This window comes from Carex rostrata, chromosome 11 (assembly GCF_964058835.1).
Source record: "Carex rostrata chromosome 11, lpCarRost1.2, whole genome shotgun sequence".
Classification (NCBI taxonomy): domain Eukaryota; kingdom Viridiplantae; phylum Streptophyta; class Magnoliopsida; order Poales; family Cyperaceae; genus Carex; species Carex rostrata.
In genome coordinates this window covers 10,289,697-10,306,496 of record NC_135928.1, presented here as the reverse complement: position 1 = coordinate 10,306,496, position 16,800 = coordinate 10,289,697, and the positions used below count along the sequence as shown (strand labels likewise).

The 16,800-nt window shown below is 37.6% G+C and overlaps 2 protein-coding genes across 3 annotated transcripts in view; both read left to right on the top strand.

Annotated features, from left to right (window-relative positions):
• Positions 1–7,240, top strand: part of LOC144562485 (putative disease resistance protein RGA3) — a 57,564-nt gene extending 50,324 nt beyond the window's left edge. The window contains exon 3 of one of the 2 annotated variants that reach the window (XM_078311725.1): positions 6,741–7,240. In XM_078311725.1, coding sequence (XP_078167851.1) covers positions 6,741–6,910 — 170 coding nt within the window. In that variant the 3' untranslated portion in view covers positions 6,911–7,240. The remainder of the gene's footprint in view (positions 1–6,740) is intronic. The other variant, XM_078311728.1, reaches the window with a different exon arrangement.
• A 4,936-nt stretch (positions 7,241–12,176) lies between these two features.
• On the top strand, positions 12,177–12,926 carry LOC144561415 (uncharacterized). Its single transcript, XM_078310378.1, has one exon. The coding sequence runs from the start codon at positions 12,177–12,179 to the stop codon at positions 12,924–12,926; it is 750 nt and encodes a 249-aa protein (XP_078166504.1).
• Positions 12,927–16,800: the final 3,874 nt, after the last annotated feature.

Below are 16,800 nucleotides of genomic sequence, written 5' to 3'. Positions count from 1 at the left end.
TATTTGAAAATTTGAAATAATTAATGTAGATGCACATTTTGAGGAATTCACATCCTCTCCAATACCTGATAAGGGAATCATTTAACCATTATTAGATCTGGACCGTTCTTTTTAACTTGGCAAGAATCTCAAAGCCCAAAATACTGCCCCCTACGGTGATCTGAATCTCAAACTATAAAGTGAGAGTGATCCTCTGCAATACCTGAGAGGATACAGATTCCATTTTGAGGAATTCGCATCCCTTGAGATATCTTAAATTTTGAGTTGATAAGTGGAAAATCTGGATCATCCAAATTCTTTTTGCACGAATCTCAAAGCACAATAATATTGTCTCTTTTCAAAATCACCCTAGCGTAAGTCTCTTGTCAAAATCATCCTTTTCTTCTTCGTTTCTTTTTACAGTTTAACCCCTTTCATTTTTCATATTTTAAAAAAATAACTCGAGTGATACTTTGTGGTTTTTGTGGGGCCAAGAAAATGACGGTGGTAGTGGATTAATGCAGTGGCGGGATAAGGTAGAGAACACCATCATTTGAACTCTATGGCCTTCTCCTCTTCCTCCTCCTACTCCTTGGACCGAGTCCACTCAAAATTCGCAAAATTCTCCTCCGAAGATGTGCCCCTGCGGTGTGGGTCTCTTCATTGTTGACACTGACAGACTTGGCCAAACCTACACTTGCTCGGTATATCTCATTCTTCTTCCTTTTTGTATAAATACATCAAGTTTTTTACTAATTCACTTCCTCTTTTTTTAAAACTATATTTTCCTCTTTCTTCAGTTTTTTAGTTCTGAAACCTTCTCATTTATAAGGACACAAAATGTGTCTAAATTACAAAAGTCAACCAAAACAGTAAATTATTTAAAAGAACATTAAATAAAAAAATATTTATAAATCATGAATATTGCATTGTAAAACTGATAGAAAAAAATAGTTGCGTCTCTGTTCAATGTATTAACAAACATACATAAAAATAATTACAAATAAAAAACTACCATTCTTTAAAAAAACAAAAAAAGGAAAGTTATTTAATAAATTACTCAACTCATTTAATAATATACTAGTAATCGTGTCCGTGCACAGCAACGGGAGCAAATTATGTAGTAGAAATCATTAAGCTTCTTAATAAGGATGAGAGATAATTTAAATCAAATTTGTAGTGAAAAATAGTTAAATACTATATTTATCTACAAGATAACACATGTGAACTCTAGTGTAGTGGTAAAAATTTTGGCACTAATAGAACCCAACTGGGTTCGAATTCCGCCTTCAGCAGAAAAAAAGAAAAAGGGTGCGCGGTGCATAAGCTCGTTCCGCAAGTGCCGTGCGTGGTTCAGAGACGCGTTCCACGGGTGCGACGCGACCAGTGCATACTTAAGTGTTGAAGCTCATAGTTTGAAAAATTCATCTATGTGCGATCTAAAAATTCAACGGCTGAGCATCATTCTGAAAAAAAAATTAAATCTAAATCCTTGCAGGATCTAGACATTAAGCTCCTTAATAAGGAGAAGGAGAAGGAGGAGAGATGCTAATCCAAGCTAAAGTAAACAATGAGAAATAATCTAAGCTGATGTATGCATGACACTTCCCACTTTCTTCTTTCAGTGATCCAGAGCAAACAATGTCCTGCGGAATGATATCTTTGAAATATCTTTTGGCACAAGATACTCGCTACAAAACTGAGAGATACATTTAAAAATCCATGAAGTATCACATTACAAATCCTTTCTAACACTGTTAGCCCATTTTTTTACTAATTTGCCAGGGTATAAACAAATTTCGCACAAAATCACTAAATTCTTTGCTACCTCATCGTTAGCTGCAGATAGCTCAACATCCTGCAACTGTACCAGTTGGTTTTGCATTTTATTTCAGCCTCGAACTGACCTAAATTCAATCAAAGTAGCAATATCCAGTAGTATGCTTCTAATCCTTCAAGGGACACCTGACAGCAAAAGCAGTTGCATAAGCTTGACATGATCAAATTGCAATCACAAAAAAAGTATCATATAATCATTCTTTGTAGGGCATGCATACATATACTGACCTTCAATTGTTTTTTTTTGAAATTTGTTGACAGTGGCTGTCAAACTGAATTACATCCTACTAAAGTAAACGAATTTAAACAGCAAACTTTAGCACAGCTTTTCCCATAACCTACTCTCTTGACATATTTTATCTCCTAGCACTTCGGGGGGAACCAGTTCTCCTCTGAAGATGAGGTTGTTCCTCTGCCTCCAGATCCACCAACTGGTACAAAGCAACGTGCATAGCCAAATCTCCCTTGTCATCCTGTTGGTAGGACTGAACTCGGACCAAGAGTAATCCACTATCTGTCTTGCTGAGTTGATACCCGGTACCGTCCCTTGTACCAACCTTGCTGTCAGTAACCGGGTCCGTAACCTCTGATCCATATACCTCCAAACCCGCTTGGCATACTGACAGCGAAACAACAAATGGGCAATCGTTTCCTCATGCCTTTCATTGCACATTGGGCATCCACGCTGGCACGGCACTCCTCGTCTCGTCAGCACGTCCCTCATCAGAAGTCTTCCTTTTAACATCAGATAGCCAAAAATTCTGACAGTGGGAGGCACTTTTGCTTTCCAGACCCCATAGTTTGTGCTATTCACCTTCCCACTTCCCACTAGTACCTTGTAAATAGAATTCGATGAATATTTACCCGTTTTGCCCCACCGCCACCGTATTCTGTCTAGTCCCTCACCGAATTGCACATCAACCCCTGGTGCCACCAATGAGAGGAGGTGTGAGGCTTGCTTGAGCGACATAACCGGACTTTGAGGTCTGAGGACCCGGTCACGAAATCCCAAGATTGGAGTTCCATTCCACGAATCGTACCAGAAATTGATAAACTCTCCATTACCAACCTCCCATTCTGTGCTCCAATCAAAGTAATTTTTGATTCTGCCCAACACATTCCAAAAGAAAGACCCTGTTATGTTCCAGGCCCGCGGTCCACCTTCCTCCCTTCTCTTTGCATACAGCTTGACGCACACCGTTGCCCATAGGGATTGAGTGCCATCATAGAGGCACCACCACCACCTGAGTAATAACGAAATGTTCTGAACTTGGATGTTCATCACCCCCATTCCACCAAAACACTTGGGAAGCCTGACAATGCTCCATCCCACCAACGACATTCCTCTTATGTTGTTGATGCCCTTTCCCCAAAGAAATTCTCGTACTGACCTTCAATTGTTAAGAAGACACATTTAAAAAGACCGATTTGACAAATAGTTCAAACTCTATCAAAAAAAGCACTAAATAAACAGAAAAGATACATAATCATGGGGTAAAAAAAAATTATAAATGAGAGTGAAACTAATCAACAGACACACAATGAAGTTTCAGTTATTTCACAGAATTCACTCCCACGATATTTTTCGGCCCTTGATGCACTAAGTTTGTACGCTATTGCTCACATTATGAACCAGTACTTCCAAATTTGCTGACACGCACATCCAAAGCTTGCTCAATACAAAATTAAGTGTCCTATATGAGTCGACAACCTACAACCTCACGCTTCCCCATTTCTTCCTTTCTATCTTTATTTTCTCCTAATAACTTGTGGCTGAATTAAGCATTGATGTACCAGTGGTTTGCACATACAGTAATTCATTATCAACTCTTCCGTTCATTGATATTGTTTATGTTTCTCATATACTCTAAACTTGCTAACACCAATTAATTCTTTATTTCTGAACATAATATTCATTATTAGTTCAATTCTTATAGAACTACAAGCCCCTTCTATTTAAAAAATGTAAAATACTAATTTCATTGATAAATAATAAGCAAAGAAAAACAATGGCAGAAGAGAGACAAGACAACCATGTCCAGGTAGCGACGGACGGCACCTAGCAGAGAAAAAAAAACCCAAATCTTTAAGTTCTGAAATTGCAATTTCTAAAGCTTAGTGAAAAAAATAACAAAGAGAGAGAGAGAGAGGGCGAGACCTTGAAACCTGAGAAGATTTGATTGAACACACTGCTCCGTCTCTTGACCAGGAATAAGTGCTAGGGTTTACACTTCGGGGTGGCAGAGAGGAGAGAAGCAATCTGACTTGGGGTGGCGGAGTTGGGAAAAGTGCTATTGGTTCTATCTGTATTGTCGGTATGCCTGGAGTTGGGAAAACTGCTCTGGTACAGCATTTGTACCAGGATGAGACAGTTCAAAATCATTTTGACAATTGTTTTTGGATATGTGCTTCTCAGGATTTTGATGCTGAGAATATCACACGGACAATTATTCAGGGTTTTGTTGAAGATATTGGCGATCAAAGAGAATTTAATTTGCTACAGAACACGCTCAGAAGGCTTCTAGCAGGGAAGCGGGTCTTGCTTGTTCTTGATGATGTCTGGGTGAGTGATGAAAATCGGGATTGGGTTAAATCAAATTGGGAGAGCTTGGAGGCATCTCTTAATCGTGCTGCCAAAGGGAGCAAAGTAATTTTTACAACCCAGAATATGAGCGTGAGTACCATTGTTAAATCTACTCATGTTCATAATCTAAATTGCCTGTCTGATGAGATTTGCTGGTTGATCAGCAAGAGAAGGGCATTTGAAGGCTGAAATACCAGTACTTGTTCCTCTTTGGAACCAATAGGTCGAAAGATTGTGAAGAAGAGTAAAGGTTTACCTTTTGCAGCAAAAGTAATTGGGGATTTTCTTCACTCAGCTGCTGATGAAGAGAAGGGGCTTCATGTTTTGGAGAGCGAATTGTGTAGTGATGATCAGCTTCAAAGTGAGATTTTGTCACCTTTACAAGTTGCTTATAATTGCCTTCCGCCTTATTTAAAACGCTGTTATGCTTATTGCTCTCTGTTTCCAAAGGGATATGTGTTTGAGAAAGAGCAATTAATTCGGGTATGGATTGGACAAGTATTTGTTGAGGCACATAGACACATGGTTCCGGAAATCGGCCGATTCCGAGTCAACTCGGAATCGGTCTGGACCGGGCCGAGTTTTACCCGATTCTCGCGCCTGTGCGAGTTTCTCAGAAAAACTCTGATGAACAGTGACGGAATCGGCCGATTTTCCGATTTTCCGGCCGAGTTACACCGAGTCAAGCCGAGTTGAGCCGATTTGAGCCGATTTCATTTCAAAAAATTCCGATTTCTAACTAACCTGGACTGTGCTCTGCCGTAGGAGGAGATGAGTCTCAGTCAAGGCTGAAGACCGGCTGAGGGGAAGTTTCATGGAGATCGCTGAGATCGCTGTGATCGCTGGAGAGAATTTCATGGAGTCGCTCCTGTTTCTTGCGCGAACGGGAGAGAAGGGAAAAAGAGAAGGAAGAGAGGTGCGTGGGGTCCACTGTCAGTGAAACACGGGAAGAGCAAAGGAGATTTTTCATCAAGTTTTGAGCTTTGAGATTCGTGCAGAACTTATTTGAACTGTTTTGATTTTTCAACAAGTCACGCAAAATATGAGATATCTCAGAGGATGAGACGTCGGTGCCGGACCCGAAATTTTTATTCAAATGGGTTTAAATCCCTTCCTTTCATCAATTCAAAAATCAAAGTGTAGGATGAGTTCAAGATTCGTGTTGGGATTAAATCCAATGTTCCAAGCAATCCAGAACTTAATATGTATTCATTTAATTTATTAAAAATCTGTTTTCGTCCAAATTTCAAATCGAAGATTAGTAACAATTTATAATGTCGTATGAGTATTATTACGTGTTTATAATTTAATTTTTAAATCCGACTAATTAAATTTCGAGTAGTATATATATATATATACATATAATTACCAAATCAATTTATAATTCCTAATTTAATTAATCTTAGTTAGAATTCAATTATTTATTTATTTACATGATTTGATTTATTTCCTTTCTTAGTTTCACGATTGCAATGAATTTTAGATTTACCCAATATTTACACTTTATTTATGGTGTTATATTTTATCTTATGTTTTTAACCTCCAATTTTTAATGTACGAATTTGATTCATTTATATTTCTAAATTTTAGATTCATTTTATGTTACTCAGATAAATTTGATCGTTCATTAATCTAATAAAAAATTTAATTAGGCGAAATGATCAACTTAATAATTAAATCATGTTTTAAAATTTTGGAATATAACACTTAATTAACATAGTTTTTTTACAAATTATTTTTATCAATTTTTTCCTATTTTTTGGCTACAAAACAAGGTTTCTGCCAAAAATACCCGAGTTACCGATCCGATTCTTCCGATTCCGGCCGATTCATCCGATTCTGACTCGACGGTCAAAAATCCGATTCCGATTCCGATTCCGATTTCTGGAACCATGGGTCTTCTCCATGCCATTCGCTTCTGACATGGAGTAATATTCTGTCAATATTAGTTGTACTGTTTCTGGTAAATAAGTGTTGAACCCTGATCCTTAACCAACTTGCATGTAATTTTCATGCTTATTCTGATTCCAATTTTTCCATTACATCTTATCTTGCATCACTTGATATATGACTTGACAGACCAATTCTCTATGCTGTGATTTTTGTAGGTTTTGTCTGTTAGCTATTATGCTATCTTCTAATTAGAAATTTAAATTCATGACAGAAATTTTCTATATTTTTAATAAATTTCATTGTCACTTAATTGTCACTGATTTTGTTTCCGAGTATACCTTAAAGCAGTAGTTTCCTCTCCACCTAGAAATTGATTTAGCAACTGTTAGTCTGAGGATTCATAATTCCAGTGTAGACGTATTAATTAATTTTCCTTAACTTGTACAGACCCATTCCAAGAAGGGGGGCAAGATGGAAGTGCAACATCCTAATGATATTGTTTTGGTTCAATTTAATGCATGCATAAATGATCGAAAGATCTTGAGAGAATCTGATCCAATGTGTGCAAGAGAAGAAGAGCAAGATGACCATGGGAGGGATTGGACAGGGGGTTGAGCCTTAGATTTGCTCGAAGAAATTGGTTTATCTTCAACTTTAACTTCTTCCTCTACACTGATGGCAGGATATACAGATGAGATGGGCATTGATATGACATAGGTGGTGATGATGATGAAGAACCTAATCTATATGTATTGGTGGAGGAAGAAGGGTAATCTTGCACTTTTAACTTATGTTTCATTTATGTTTATTTGTACTGTTGGTGGTTGTCATGAACTTTGTATGAATTTTCTTATATTTTTGTCTTGGACTTTATAGTACTTTGGTGAATTTGTTTGTACTTGATTGATTTAATAATTTGGTTGTGTTTTAATTAGAATTCATGTGGAAATTTATATGGGAATTTCTTGAATGGGTGTTGTTTGTATGAAACAAGTGTAATCGAAGTTTATGCTGATTCTTTTCTGAATACTTCAGAGTTGTGCCAAGTAGTAATAAAATTAGTGATTATGCGTTATTTCAAAAATTTCACAAAAGTAGTAAATTTTTTTTTTTAAATATAAAATTTGATTTTCAAGTATATTTTAATATGAAAATTATGTTGGAAGGTTCAAATTTGAACTACGAAAATGAAGACTTAGGTGGTTGGTTTATATTTCGAGTTTCCCTTTTAATTAATTTTTAACACAGTAGCTGATTGGTCTTCTTTAATTACAAAGTCAAGATTACTTTCTTTCTCCCTTTTTTTTTTGTCAACCTTAGTTTTGTTATATTATATTTAACGAATTGCAATATGTAGTTGTTAAACTAATTCCAATTTGTTTTGTTTTTTCTTTATAATTTGATAGCTTGTTGGGTTGTTTATAACTTTATATCTTTCTTTCGATAAACTCACTCGATCATGGGTTTCTTACAAGCACTATATTGCATTTGTTTCTATGTGTGCTTTTTGATCCTCTCCATCTATTTAGCTTCAGTTTCAGTATTGATCAGGAATCATTTGTGTTTGCAAAAGAAAGCAAGAGAAAAACAAAGATGCAAGCAAGTTTTAAGTAAGAAAAAAACAAAATACAGAACAACAATTTAAACCCAAATTTCACCCTCAAGCTCAAGCTCAATTTCTTTAAACAAAAACCCAATTGATTCACCACAAACATAAGGAAACTCCACTTGCAACCCCACCGATGACCACCTTACCACACCTCCATCAACGAAGAAGAGACCATTGATGCAGAGTTGATGCACAGCGCAACTTGTGGGGGCTGACTGAGGTATCTCTTCACCATAAAAGAGGAAACTAGGGGGGACTAATTCGAGTTCGATGACAGCAGGTCGAGAGGTGGGAGTAGGGTTGTACAAAATCCCTCAAACTCGTAACTCGCTCATAACTGGCTTGCTGACTGCTTACTTTAATTCGCTCATTTACAACTCGAGTTGGCTGACTCATTTAATAAATGAGCTGAGTTTGAGTATACCCCAACTCGCTCATTAACAACTCGAGTTACACAAAATTCGTCACAATAAATCCCATGTCCTTCTAAATGACTTCTAAGTTGTTGTTTGAATTTTTTTATTTTTGTTAGTTGTTTTATTATTTATGTTTGGATTGTTTGTGTTTAGATAAACTCTTATTAAATCATTTAAATTGTTTGTGCTTAGATAAATCTTACTAGTATATAACTATAACTAAAAAAATTGACTAGTCAAACGAGTTATAAATGAGTTGTGAGCCAACTCGAGTTGGTAATGAGCTGAACTCAAGTTAGTTTTACAGCTCGTTATTGATATCCCAACTCGAATTGACACGCTCATTTACTAAATGAGTTGTATACGAGTTGGAGGTAACTCGCTCGAACTCAGCTCATTTACAGCCTTACCTAGGTGGGAGGAGCTTGGCATATCTATTGCATTTTCATGACTCAATATTTTTGACGCCTGTCTTCTTCCCCTTTACTTTGATATTGTTGCTCAAAGTTCGGTGAATTTTGATTCGTTGAAGAAAAAGTTTTTTTTTTTTCTTTTTAAGGTTACTAGCTTTAAATGTCAACTAATAATTTCATTGATAAAAATATATTTACAACGAGTCAAATGACTCTAATTTCTAAATCTAAACTCCTTTATTCTCATTAATTTATCTAAACTACTCTCAACATCTAATTCTACTTATTTACACTCTTAAGCACTTTAAAAAAAAAATTCTCTAACCCTCTTCACGATTGAATTCGTTTTCGTCTGATCGCCGCCGCATTCCGACTGTCTGATCTACTCACTGCTGCGCTTTGACACTCACCGCCACACTCAGAAGGTCCGATCTACTTACCGCGGTGCTCCAATGACCGAATCTACTCACTGCCGCGCTCCGACGGTCATATCTATTCACCGACGCGCTTCGACGGTCGAATCTACTCATCGCGGTGCTTCTACAGCTGGATCAATTCATCACCTCGCTCCGATTGAGATGGATAGAGTCCATACGCTCCAAGCTTCGATAATACCGCGTTCTCGGCTTCGGTCGGCTCCACTCCGCTCGATTTGGCTCCCTCTCCTCTTCCTCGTTCTCTTCTTCGCTCAAAGAGATAGAGACGAGAGATGAGAGTATACTAGTGTATTGGATTGAGATCTAGAAAAAATTAAAAAAAAAAAGATAAAATTGAGGAACAGAGGAAGAGGAGCTAGATTGCTCGACCTCTTTTTTTTTTTTTTCCTCTCTGGGCAAAAGATTGAAAGGGGGGCGGCTAGGTCTTTAGAAAAGTTCCAAAAAAATAAAGAAAAAAAAGGAGCTTGGAGCTGCGTGGTGAGCACAAGGCGAACTATTCTTTTGCCTTTTACTAAAAAAAAAAAAGGTTGGTTTTGAATTTGTACCAAATTATATGAGGTGAAACAATCAAGTGAAACATATAATTAAGAGCAAAGTTGTCCTTCAATTTTTTTATCGATATTATTTTTTATTGGTTAAATTAGAAAATGAGTATATTAATAAAATGAATGAGTTTAGATGAAAAAATAATTTATTTTATTTTATTTTGGAAATTTTTGCAGTTTCATATCTCTGGAACTGCAAAAAAAATTGTAGTTTCTCTACCAAAAACCGCCAAAATAATTTGCTGTTTGGATAGATTTGGAAATCCTCCGGAAATGTGGTTACTTTTTGAAATTTTAAATTATTTTTGGATATTAATAAAAATTTCGGGAATATTTGAAAGCGTTTTCCATTAATTAAGGGTTTAATTGTACATTAAACCAGCAGCAACCTATCACTTGTAACTGTTGAATTAAGTTTGTTAAGTTCCTTATAATTATGGCTTCCATGATCTGCACAATTAAGAAAGTTTCTGGAAACAAACAATTAAACATTACTCCTAACAATGTATCCATTTAATTTAGCACGAATAAAATTATAAACATTTAAATGACATTAATAATAGGTTATTTGTCAGTTATGATAATTTTATAATTACAGTCCAAATTAATTAAAAATATTAACTCAAAGTACAAATATTTATAAATGCATTTATGCAAAATATTTATGCATGAGATATGATGTAAATAAATACATCTTAAATGACATTAGATACAAAATAATCTACTACTATAAATATATTTTTCAAAATAGTGTTAGGATTGTCAAAAATTATAGATTGATGATTTTGTCAATATCCTTTACCTAGGTTTATTTCTTTTGACCTAGCAACCTAGGCTGTAATACAGCGAAATAAATATTGCTGGGTCGGCCGCTGACACAAAATAAAAGAATTCCTGAGGGATGTTTGGTTTGTACTTTTAGAAATGATTCCTTGGCATTGTTATTCTCTGGAAAGCGATATCTGCGTTTGGCAAAATCAACAAGGAAATAGTCATGGGAATCGGTGATTCCTTGCTATACCGATGACTTAGTTTGTGGCTATCGCGATAGTAAAAAAAAAAGGCGGAATTTTTCGAAGCCCGCTCGATGAAAATACAACCCAATGCGCAAATTCTTTCTTTTCTTTTGGTGAAACTCTTTTTCTCTTCTTCTTTCTCAGTCTCTCTCCGAGACCTGATGGCATCCCAAGCTCGTCAATGGCGTCGATCTCCGGCACCTTCTCTCCTTTCTCCACTCTATTTCGGCCACACCGCCACCAGTCTGACCTCATCTCCGCCTTTCCTCTTAACTGCTTCCATTCGCCTCAATCCATCACCGATCTGTCAAGTTCCTCCTCTCCTTCTTATCCGTCCTCTTTCAGTAAGAATTTTCTCAAATTGAATCCTGTATTGAGCGAATCAAAACTTGTAATGTTGGATTTGACTATCATTTGTTTATTTTGAGCATATTAAACCATCTTCTTCTCCTGACGGTCATTTTACTCAAATACTCTCTGTGGGAATTAGAGGTTCGGCCTTGGAGCCTCAATTGTTGCAGAGGCACTTACTCCTGATAATCCTCCTTTGTGTTGAAATTATTAACAACACAAAAAATTTTATTACAAAAGAAGGCCCAAAAGGCCCAAATATATTCTATAAAATTCAAGAATTTTCTTTAACCGACTTATATGGTCCGGTGATAAAATGAAGTTACTGGAAATCACTTGTATAGTCTTAGAAGCCTCTAAATATATTGTATCATGTAATTTCTAGAATAGTCAAAGTCGGTAACAATGGTCTTAGAAATAGGAATAATTTAGAAGCTTCTTATAACTGACATATAAGGGTATAAATATGAGAGGGTCACATGTAGTAGGGTGTGTGAAAAATCAAAATATCAAAACATTGTACTCCAATTTTTTGTACTCTTCTTCCAAGTAATAAAACAAAGCTTCTTCCAAGTAATAAAACAAAGTTTAGAAGTATAAACTCCTCTCTAATACTATTTACAATCCATATTCATAATTTCCTACGTTTGGTATCAGAGCCAGGTTCGAGTAAGAAGTTAGCAAAGTAGACAAAGGCATTCGTGAAATATAAGAAGCATCCTAAGTCGATGTCTTCAGGTGGCGCAACCATGGCGCAATCGACGGTTCCCATTTTTGTCAGAGAAAACTACGACATGTGGAAGATCAAGATGCGGACGCTGCTGCTTTCGCAAGGATTGTGGGATATAGTCGCTAAAGGTTCTACTGTGCCAACGATGGGAGAATTGACGCCGGAGCAGAAACAAGAACAAATGAACGATGCCAAGGCCCTATTTTTAACCCAACAGGGTGTTGCCGAAAGCTTATTTCCACGAATAAGTGAAGCAACTACATCCAAAAAGGCATGAGAGACTTTGAGAGATGAGTTTGAAGGCTCCGAAAAGGTCAAAGCGGTGAAGCTACAAACGTTAAGAAGACAATTTCAAAACCTACAAATGAAGAATTCGGAGAAGATCAAGGAGTACTTTTCGCGAGTCATCGAAATTATCAACCAGATGCGGAAGTATGGGAAAGACATCTCTGATCAGAAGGTAGTCGAGAAAATATTAATTAGCCTCACTGACAAGTATGACTATATTATTACCGCGATAGAAAAATCGAAATATCTATCAACTCTTTCGATTCAACAATTGATGAGCTCCTTTGAGTCTCACGAAGAAAGAAAACTCCAACGCGAAGTAAATTTGGTGGAAGACGCATTCCACTCCAAGTTGAGCTTCAGACGTCGATATAACCCCACGAGTCAAGGAAATATCCAAGAAAAGAAGGCGCAAAAGGAGAAATCTCCAGGTACGAGTCATTCGAGGTTCTGGTGCGACATACATAAATGGTCGAATCATAGTACATCCCAATGCTGGTCAAAAAAGACTTGCAACAAATGTAAGATGCTTGGCCACGTCGCAAGAGTATGCAGATCAAGAGTTAGTGACCGAGCAAACTTCATAGAAGAAAAGGAGAGCCACGAAAGTATTTTCTACGCGTGCCACTCAGCCAAAGAAGAGAAGGGCGATATATGGTTCCTTGATAGTGGCTGCATGAACTATATGACCGGCAACCATGAATTATTTCAAGAAATTAATACTTCATATCAGACGAAGGTACGCATGAGAAATGGCACTCTTGTTCAAGCAAAAGGCAAAGGAAGTATTGCCATACAAACCAAGATGGGTTCAAAATTTATTTGAGATGTACTATTGGTTCCATACTTAAAGCAAAATCTGCTAAGTGTTGGGCAACTTGTTCAAAATGGGTACGCAGTTCATTTTGAAGATGGAGGCTGCAAAATTTTCGACTGGAGAAATAAAAATCAAGTACTAGCAAGAATAGAAATGGAAAGATCTAGAAACTTTCCATTACAAATAAGTTACGCTTCGCATTTGGCATTAAGAAATGAGGTAATCGATGACTCCAATCTTTGGCACAAAAGGTTTGGCCATCTTAACTATAGAGCTTTGAAATTATTAAAAGCAAATGACATGGTCCGAGGGCTTCCATTAATAGAGGTCAAGTCCAACACATGTGAAGGGTGTATCTTCGGTAAGCAACACCGAGCAACATTTCCTAGTGGAGAGGCATGGCGAGCACGTGCACCTCTGGAGCTGGTCCACACCAACATATGCGGAAAGATGCAAACCCCATCGCAAGGACAAAGCTGGTACTTTCTACTCTTTGTTGATGATTATACAAGGATGACATGGGTATATTTTCTAAAAGAGAAGTCAGAGGCCTTTGAGGTGTTTAAAAGGTTCAAGGCCATGGTGGAGAACCAGAGCGATCGTAAAATTAAGGTGTTGCGAAGCGACCGAGGTGGAGAATTTACCTCAAAGAAATTCACCAAGTTTTGTGAGGATCATGGCATAAGAAGGCAGTTGACGACACCTTATACTCCTCAACAAAATGGAGTAGCTGAAATAAAAAATCGAACGATTGTGGAGATGGCCTGAGCAATGCTCAAGGAGAAAGGTATGCCTAATACTTTATGGGCTGAAGCCGTGAATACAGCTGTCTATATTCAAAATAGAAGTCCCACAAAGTCTTGTTCGTACAAAAGTATGCTTACAAAGTCTCAGGTACAGCTAGCTGTACCCGTTTAAAAACCTTGAATCAACTCTCGTCTAAGACTGCAAGTGCACAGTCCTAGCCGTATAGTATAATCAGGTATCGATCCTCAGGGACGGTACAAATCTAGTCTAGATCACCACTTATCCTAATTAGGTACTAGAAGTGAAAAATTTGGTTTGAATTCGTTTCAATTTCTCAATTCAATAACAGAAGATTGCAAAAGAAAATAAATGTTTTTGTTTCAATCAATTTTAAGATGATGTTTCCAGGGTTTCAGATTCATCCTCAGCTTTGCCTCTCTGGACCCTCACGCGACTCGCATGCTCTCGCATGCGACCCTAGTGACGCGACCCGCGTGGTCCTCGAGTGAATGCAGCATTGCACCTGTTTCTGAGTTATTCATTTGTGCAAGGTTCTACTAACCCTACCCTAGATTCCTGAGCCTCAACTCTCGTTTATTAGTACCAGAAACCTAGTAAGGAATTGTAATTTCACCATCTTAGATCTACAACTTTCAACTCTCGTTTATTCGTGTTCAATCTAAGTCAATTGATCGGTTTGCTAAAGGTACCACTATATCTCAATAAATGGAAATCTCACCTTTCGGTTCAATTGATCTATCTTTTCAGATTTCTAACCTACCTTAAGTGCTTGATTAAATTGCAAGAAGGATCAAGGTCAAGATATTAGAAGAGATGCAAGAAACATTCAACAATAGACAATCAAGATTCAAATAATCAAAATCAAGCAATGAAAGAATAATACTCAATCAATTGATCACAAGAACAACTCAAATTCAAATGCAATACATACAATCAAAGCTTTAGACTACATCAACCCTAGAAACAAGAAAGATCTACTCAAACAACATCATAAAAGAAGAGAGAAGAAAAAAAATCATGATAGAACCCAATGTAGCAATCTAGCAAGGATCTTCCCTTCTTTCTTCATCAACACTCCAATTCTTGAGGTTTTGAATCTTCAAAATCGGAACTCTCTCCCTAGTAGCAGGGGTGGTCTATTTATAGACATTTCAAAAATAGTGCTTCAATTCTGGGCCTTAATTGGGCCTTTGCTGTCTGCTCTGGAAGCTCGCGATGCGACCAGCGTCAGGTCTGATGCTACCCGCATCGACTCTAATGAGGGTCGCGTCAGATGTGATGAGGGTCGCGTGCAGAGTCTCAGAATTCAGTAACATCCCTGATTTCGCCCGTTTTCTGCAAAATAAGAATGAAATCGCAGCAGTACCACATTCTATGGATATTCAATGTAAAATACGCGATTTGGTGGTTTAAAACGCAGATTTTGGTACAAGAATTGGTCGGAACAATAGATCAAATATGGAGATATCAAGTCTGTTCCAAACCGAACCCCGTGTGAAGCTTGGAGTGGTGTCAAGCCGGAGATTAGTCACATGAAGGTCTTTGGGAGCGTATGTTATGCACATGTACCGGCTGAAAATCGGTCCAAGCTCGATGATAAAAGTGAGAGATGCATATTTGTCGGCTATGCCGATGGCACGAAGGGATACCAGTTATATAGTTTGGAGAAGAAGAAGCTTATAATAAGCAGAGATGTGGTGTTTGACGAGAATGCTTCTTGGAATTGGGAAGAAGAAAAGATTCATAGTAGACAGTCAGTGCCAACTATTATCACACTAGATCAACCGATTATTTCTACAATCGAGCCACAAGATCAAGGTGGTACACAAGGTCAAGACGGGTCAAGTTCAAGTGCTACTTCAAGTCCAGATTCGAGCCCGAGTCCTAGCACAAGACCCGAAGAAGATTCAACTATATCAGAGTCACCTCCTAGGCGAGTAAGATCTTTAACTGAAATTTACGAGTCATGCAATTTCTCAATTGTTGAACCTTAAAGCTTTGAAGAGGCTGAGAAGCATGAAAATTGGATAAAAGCCATGGAGGACAAAATCCACATGATTGAGAAGAATAACACTTGGGAGCTTGTAGATCGACCAAAAGATCGTGAAGTCATTGGAGTTAAATGGATCTACAAGACGAAGTTAAATCCTGACGGCTTGGTTCAAAAGTACAAGACAAAGCTTGTGGCAAAAGGCTTTAAACAAAAGCCATGCATTTACTATTACGAGACATGCTCCAGTGGCAAGGCTAGAGACAATAAAAACAATTATTGCTCTAGCAGCTCAAAAGAAGTGGCGATTATATCAACTCGACGTCAAATCAGCATTTCTGAATGGCTACCTCGAAGAAGAAATCTATGTAGAGCAACCACAAGGATTTTTAGTTCAAGGGGGAGAGAATAAAGTACACAAGTTGAGAAAGGCATTGTACGGACTCAAGCAAAGCACCAAGGGCGTGGTACAGTCAGATCGACAAGTACTTCACGCATAATGGTTTCGAGAAGAGCAAGAGCGAGCCGACCTTATATGTCAAGAAAAGAGGTACTGATATTTTAATTGTTTCATTATATGTTGATGATTTGATCTTTACGGGGAACAATGAGATGATGATGGAGTTCAAGAAAGATATGATGGAGACGTATGAGATGAGCGACCTCGGCTTGCTACATTATTTTCTGGGTATAGAAGTATGCCAAGTTTCTACTAGCATATTTATATTACAGAAAAAGTATGCAGAAAACATTTTGAAGAAATTCAAAATGCAAGATTGCAATCCAGTGGCGACCCCCTTGATGCCGAATGAAAAACTAAAGTTAGATGATGGAGCAAAGAAGGCAGATCCTGCAATCTATAGAAGTTTAGTTGGAAGCTTGCTATATCTCACCGCCACGCGACCCGACATTATGTTTGCTGCAAGTCTGCTATCGAGATACATGAGTAACCTAAGTCAAATAGATCTAGCTGCTGCAAGAAGAGTCTTGAGATATGTTAAAGGCACAAAAGAATATGGAATATGGTACAAGCCCATAGAAGACTCTAGACTAATCGGCTACACAGATAGCGACTGGGCCGGATGCCTCGACGATATGAAGAGCACATCAGGGTACGCATTTTCA

What these genes read in the sequence shown, in the direction of transcription:
- LOC144561415 (XM_078310378.1), top strand. Translation starts at nt 12,177, where the DNA reads ATGAAGAATTCGGAGAAGATCAAGGAGTACTTTTCGCGAGTCATCGAA.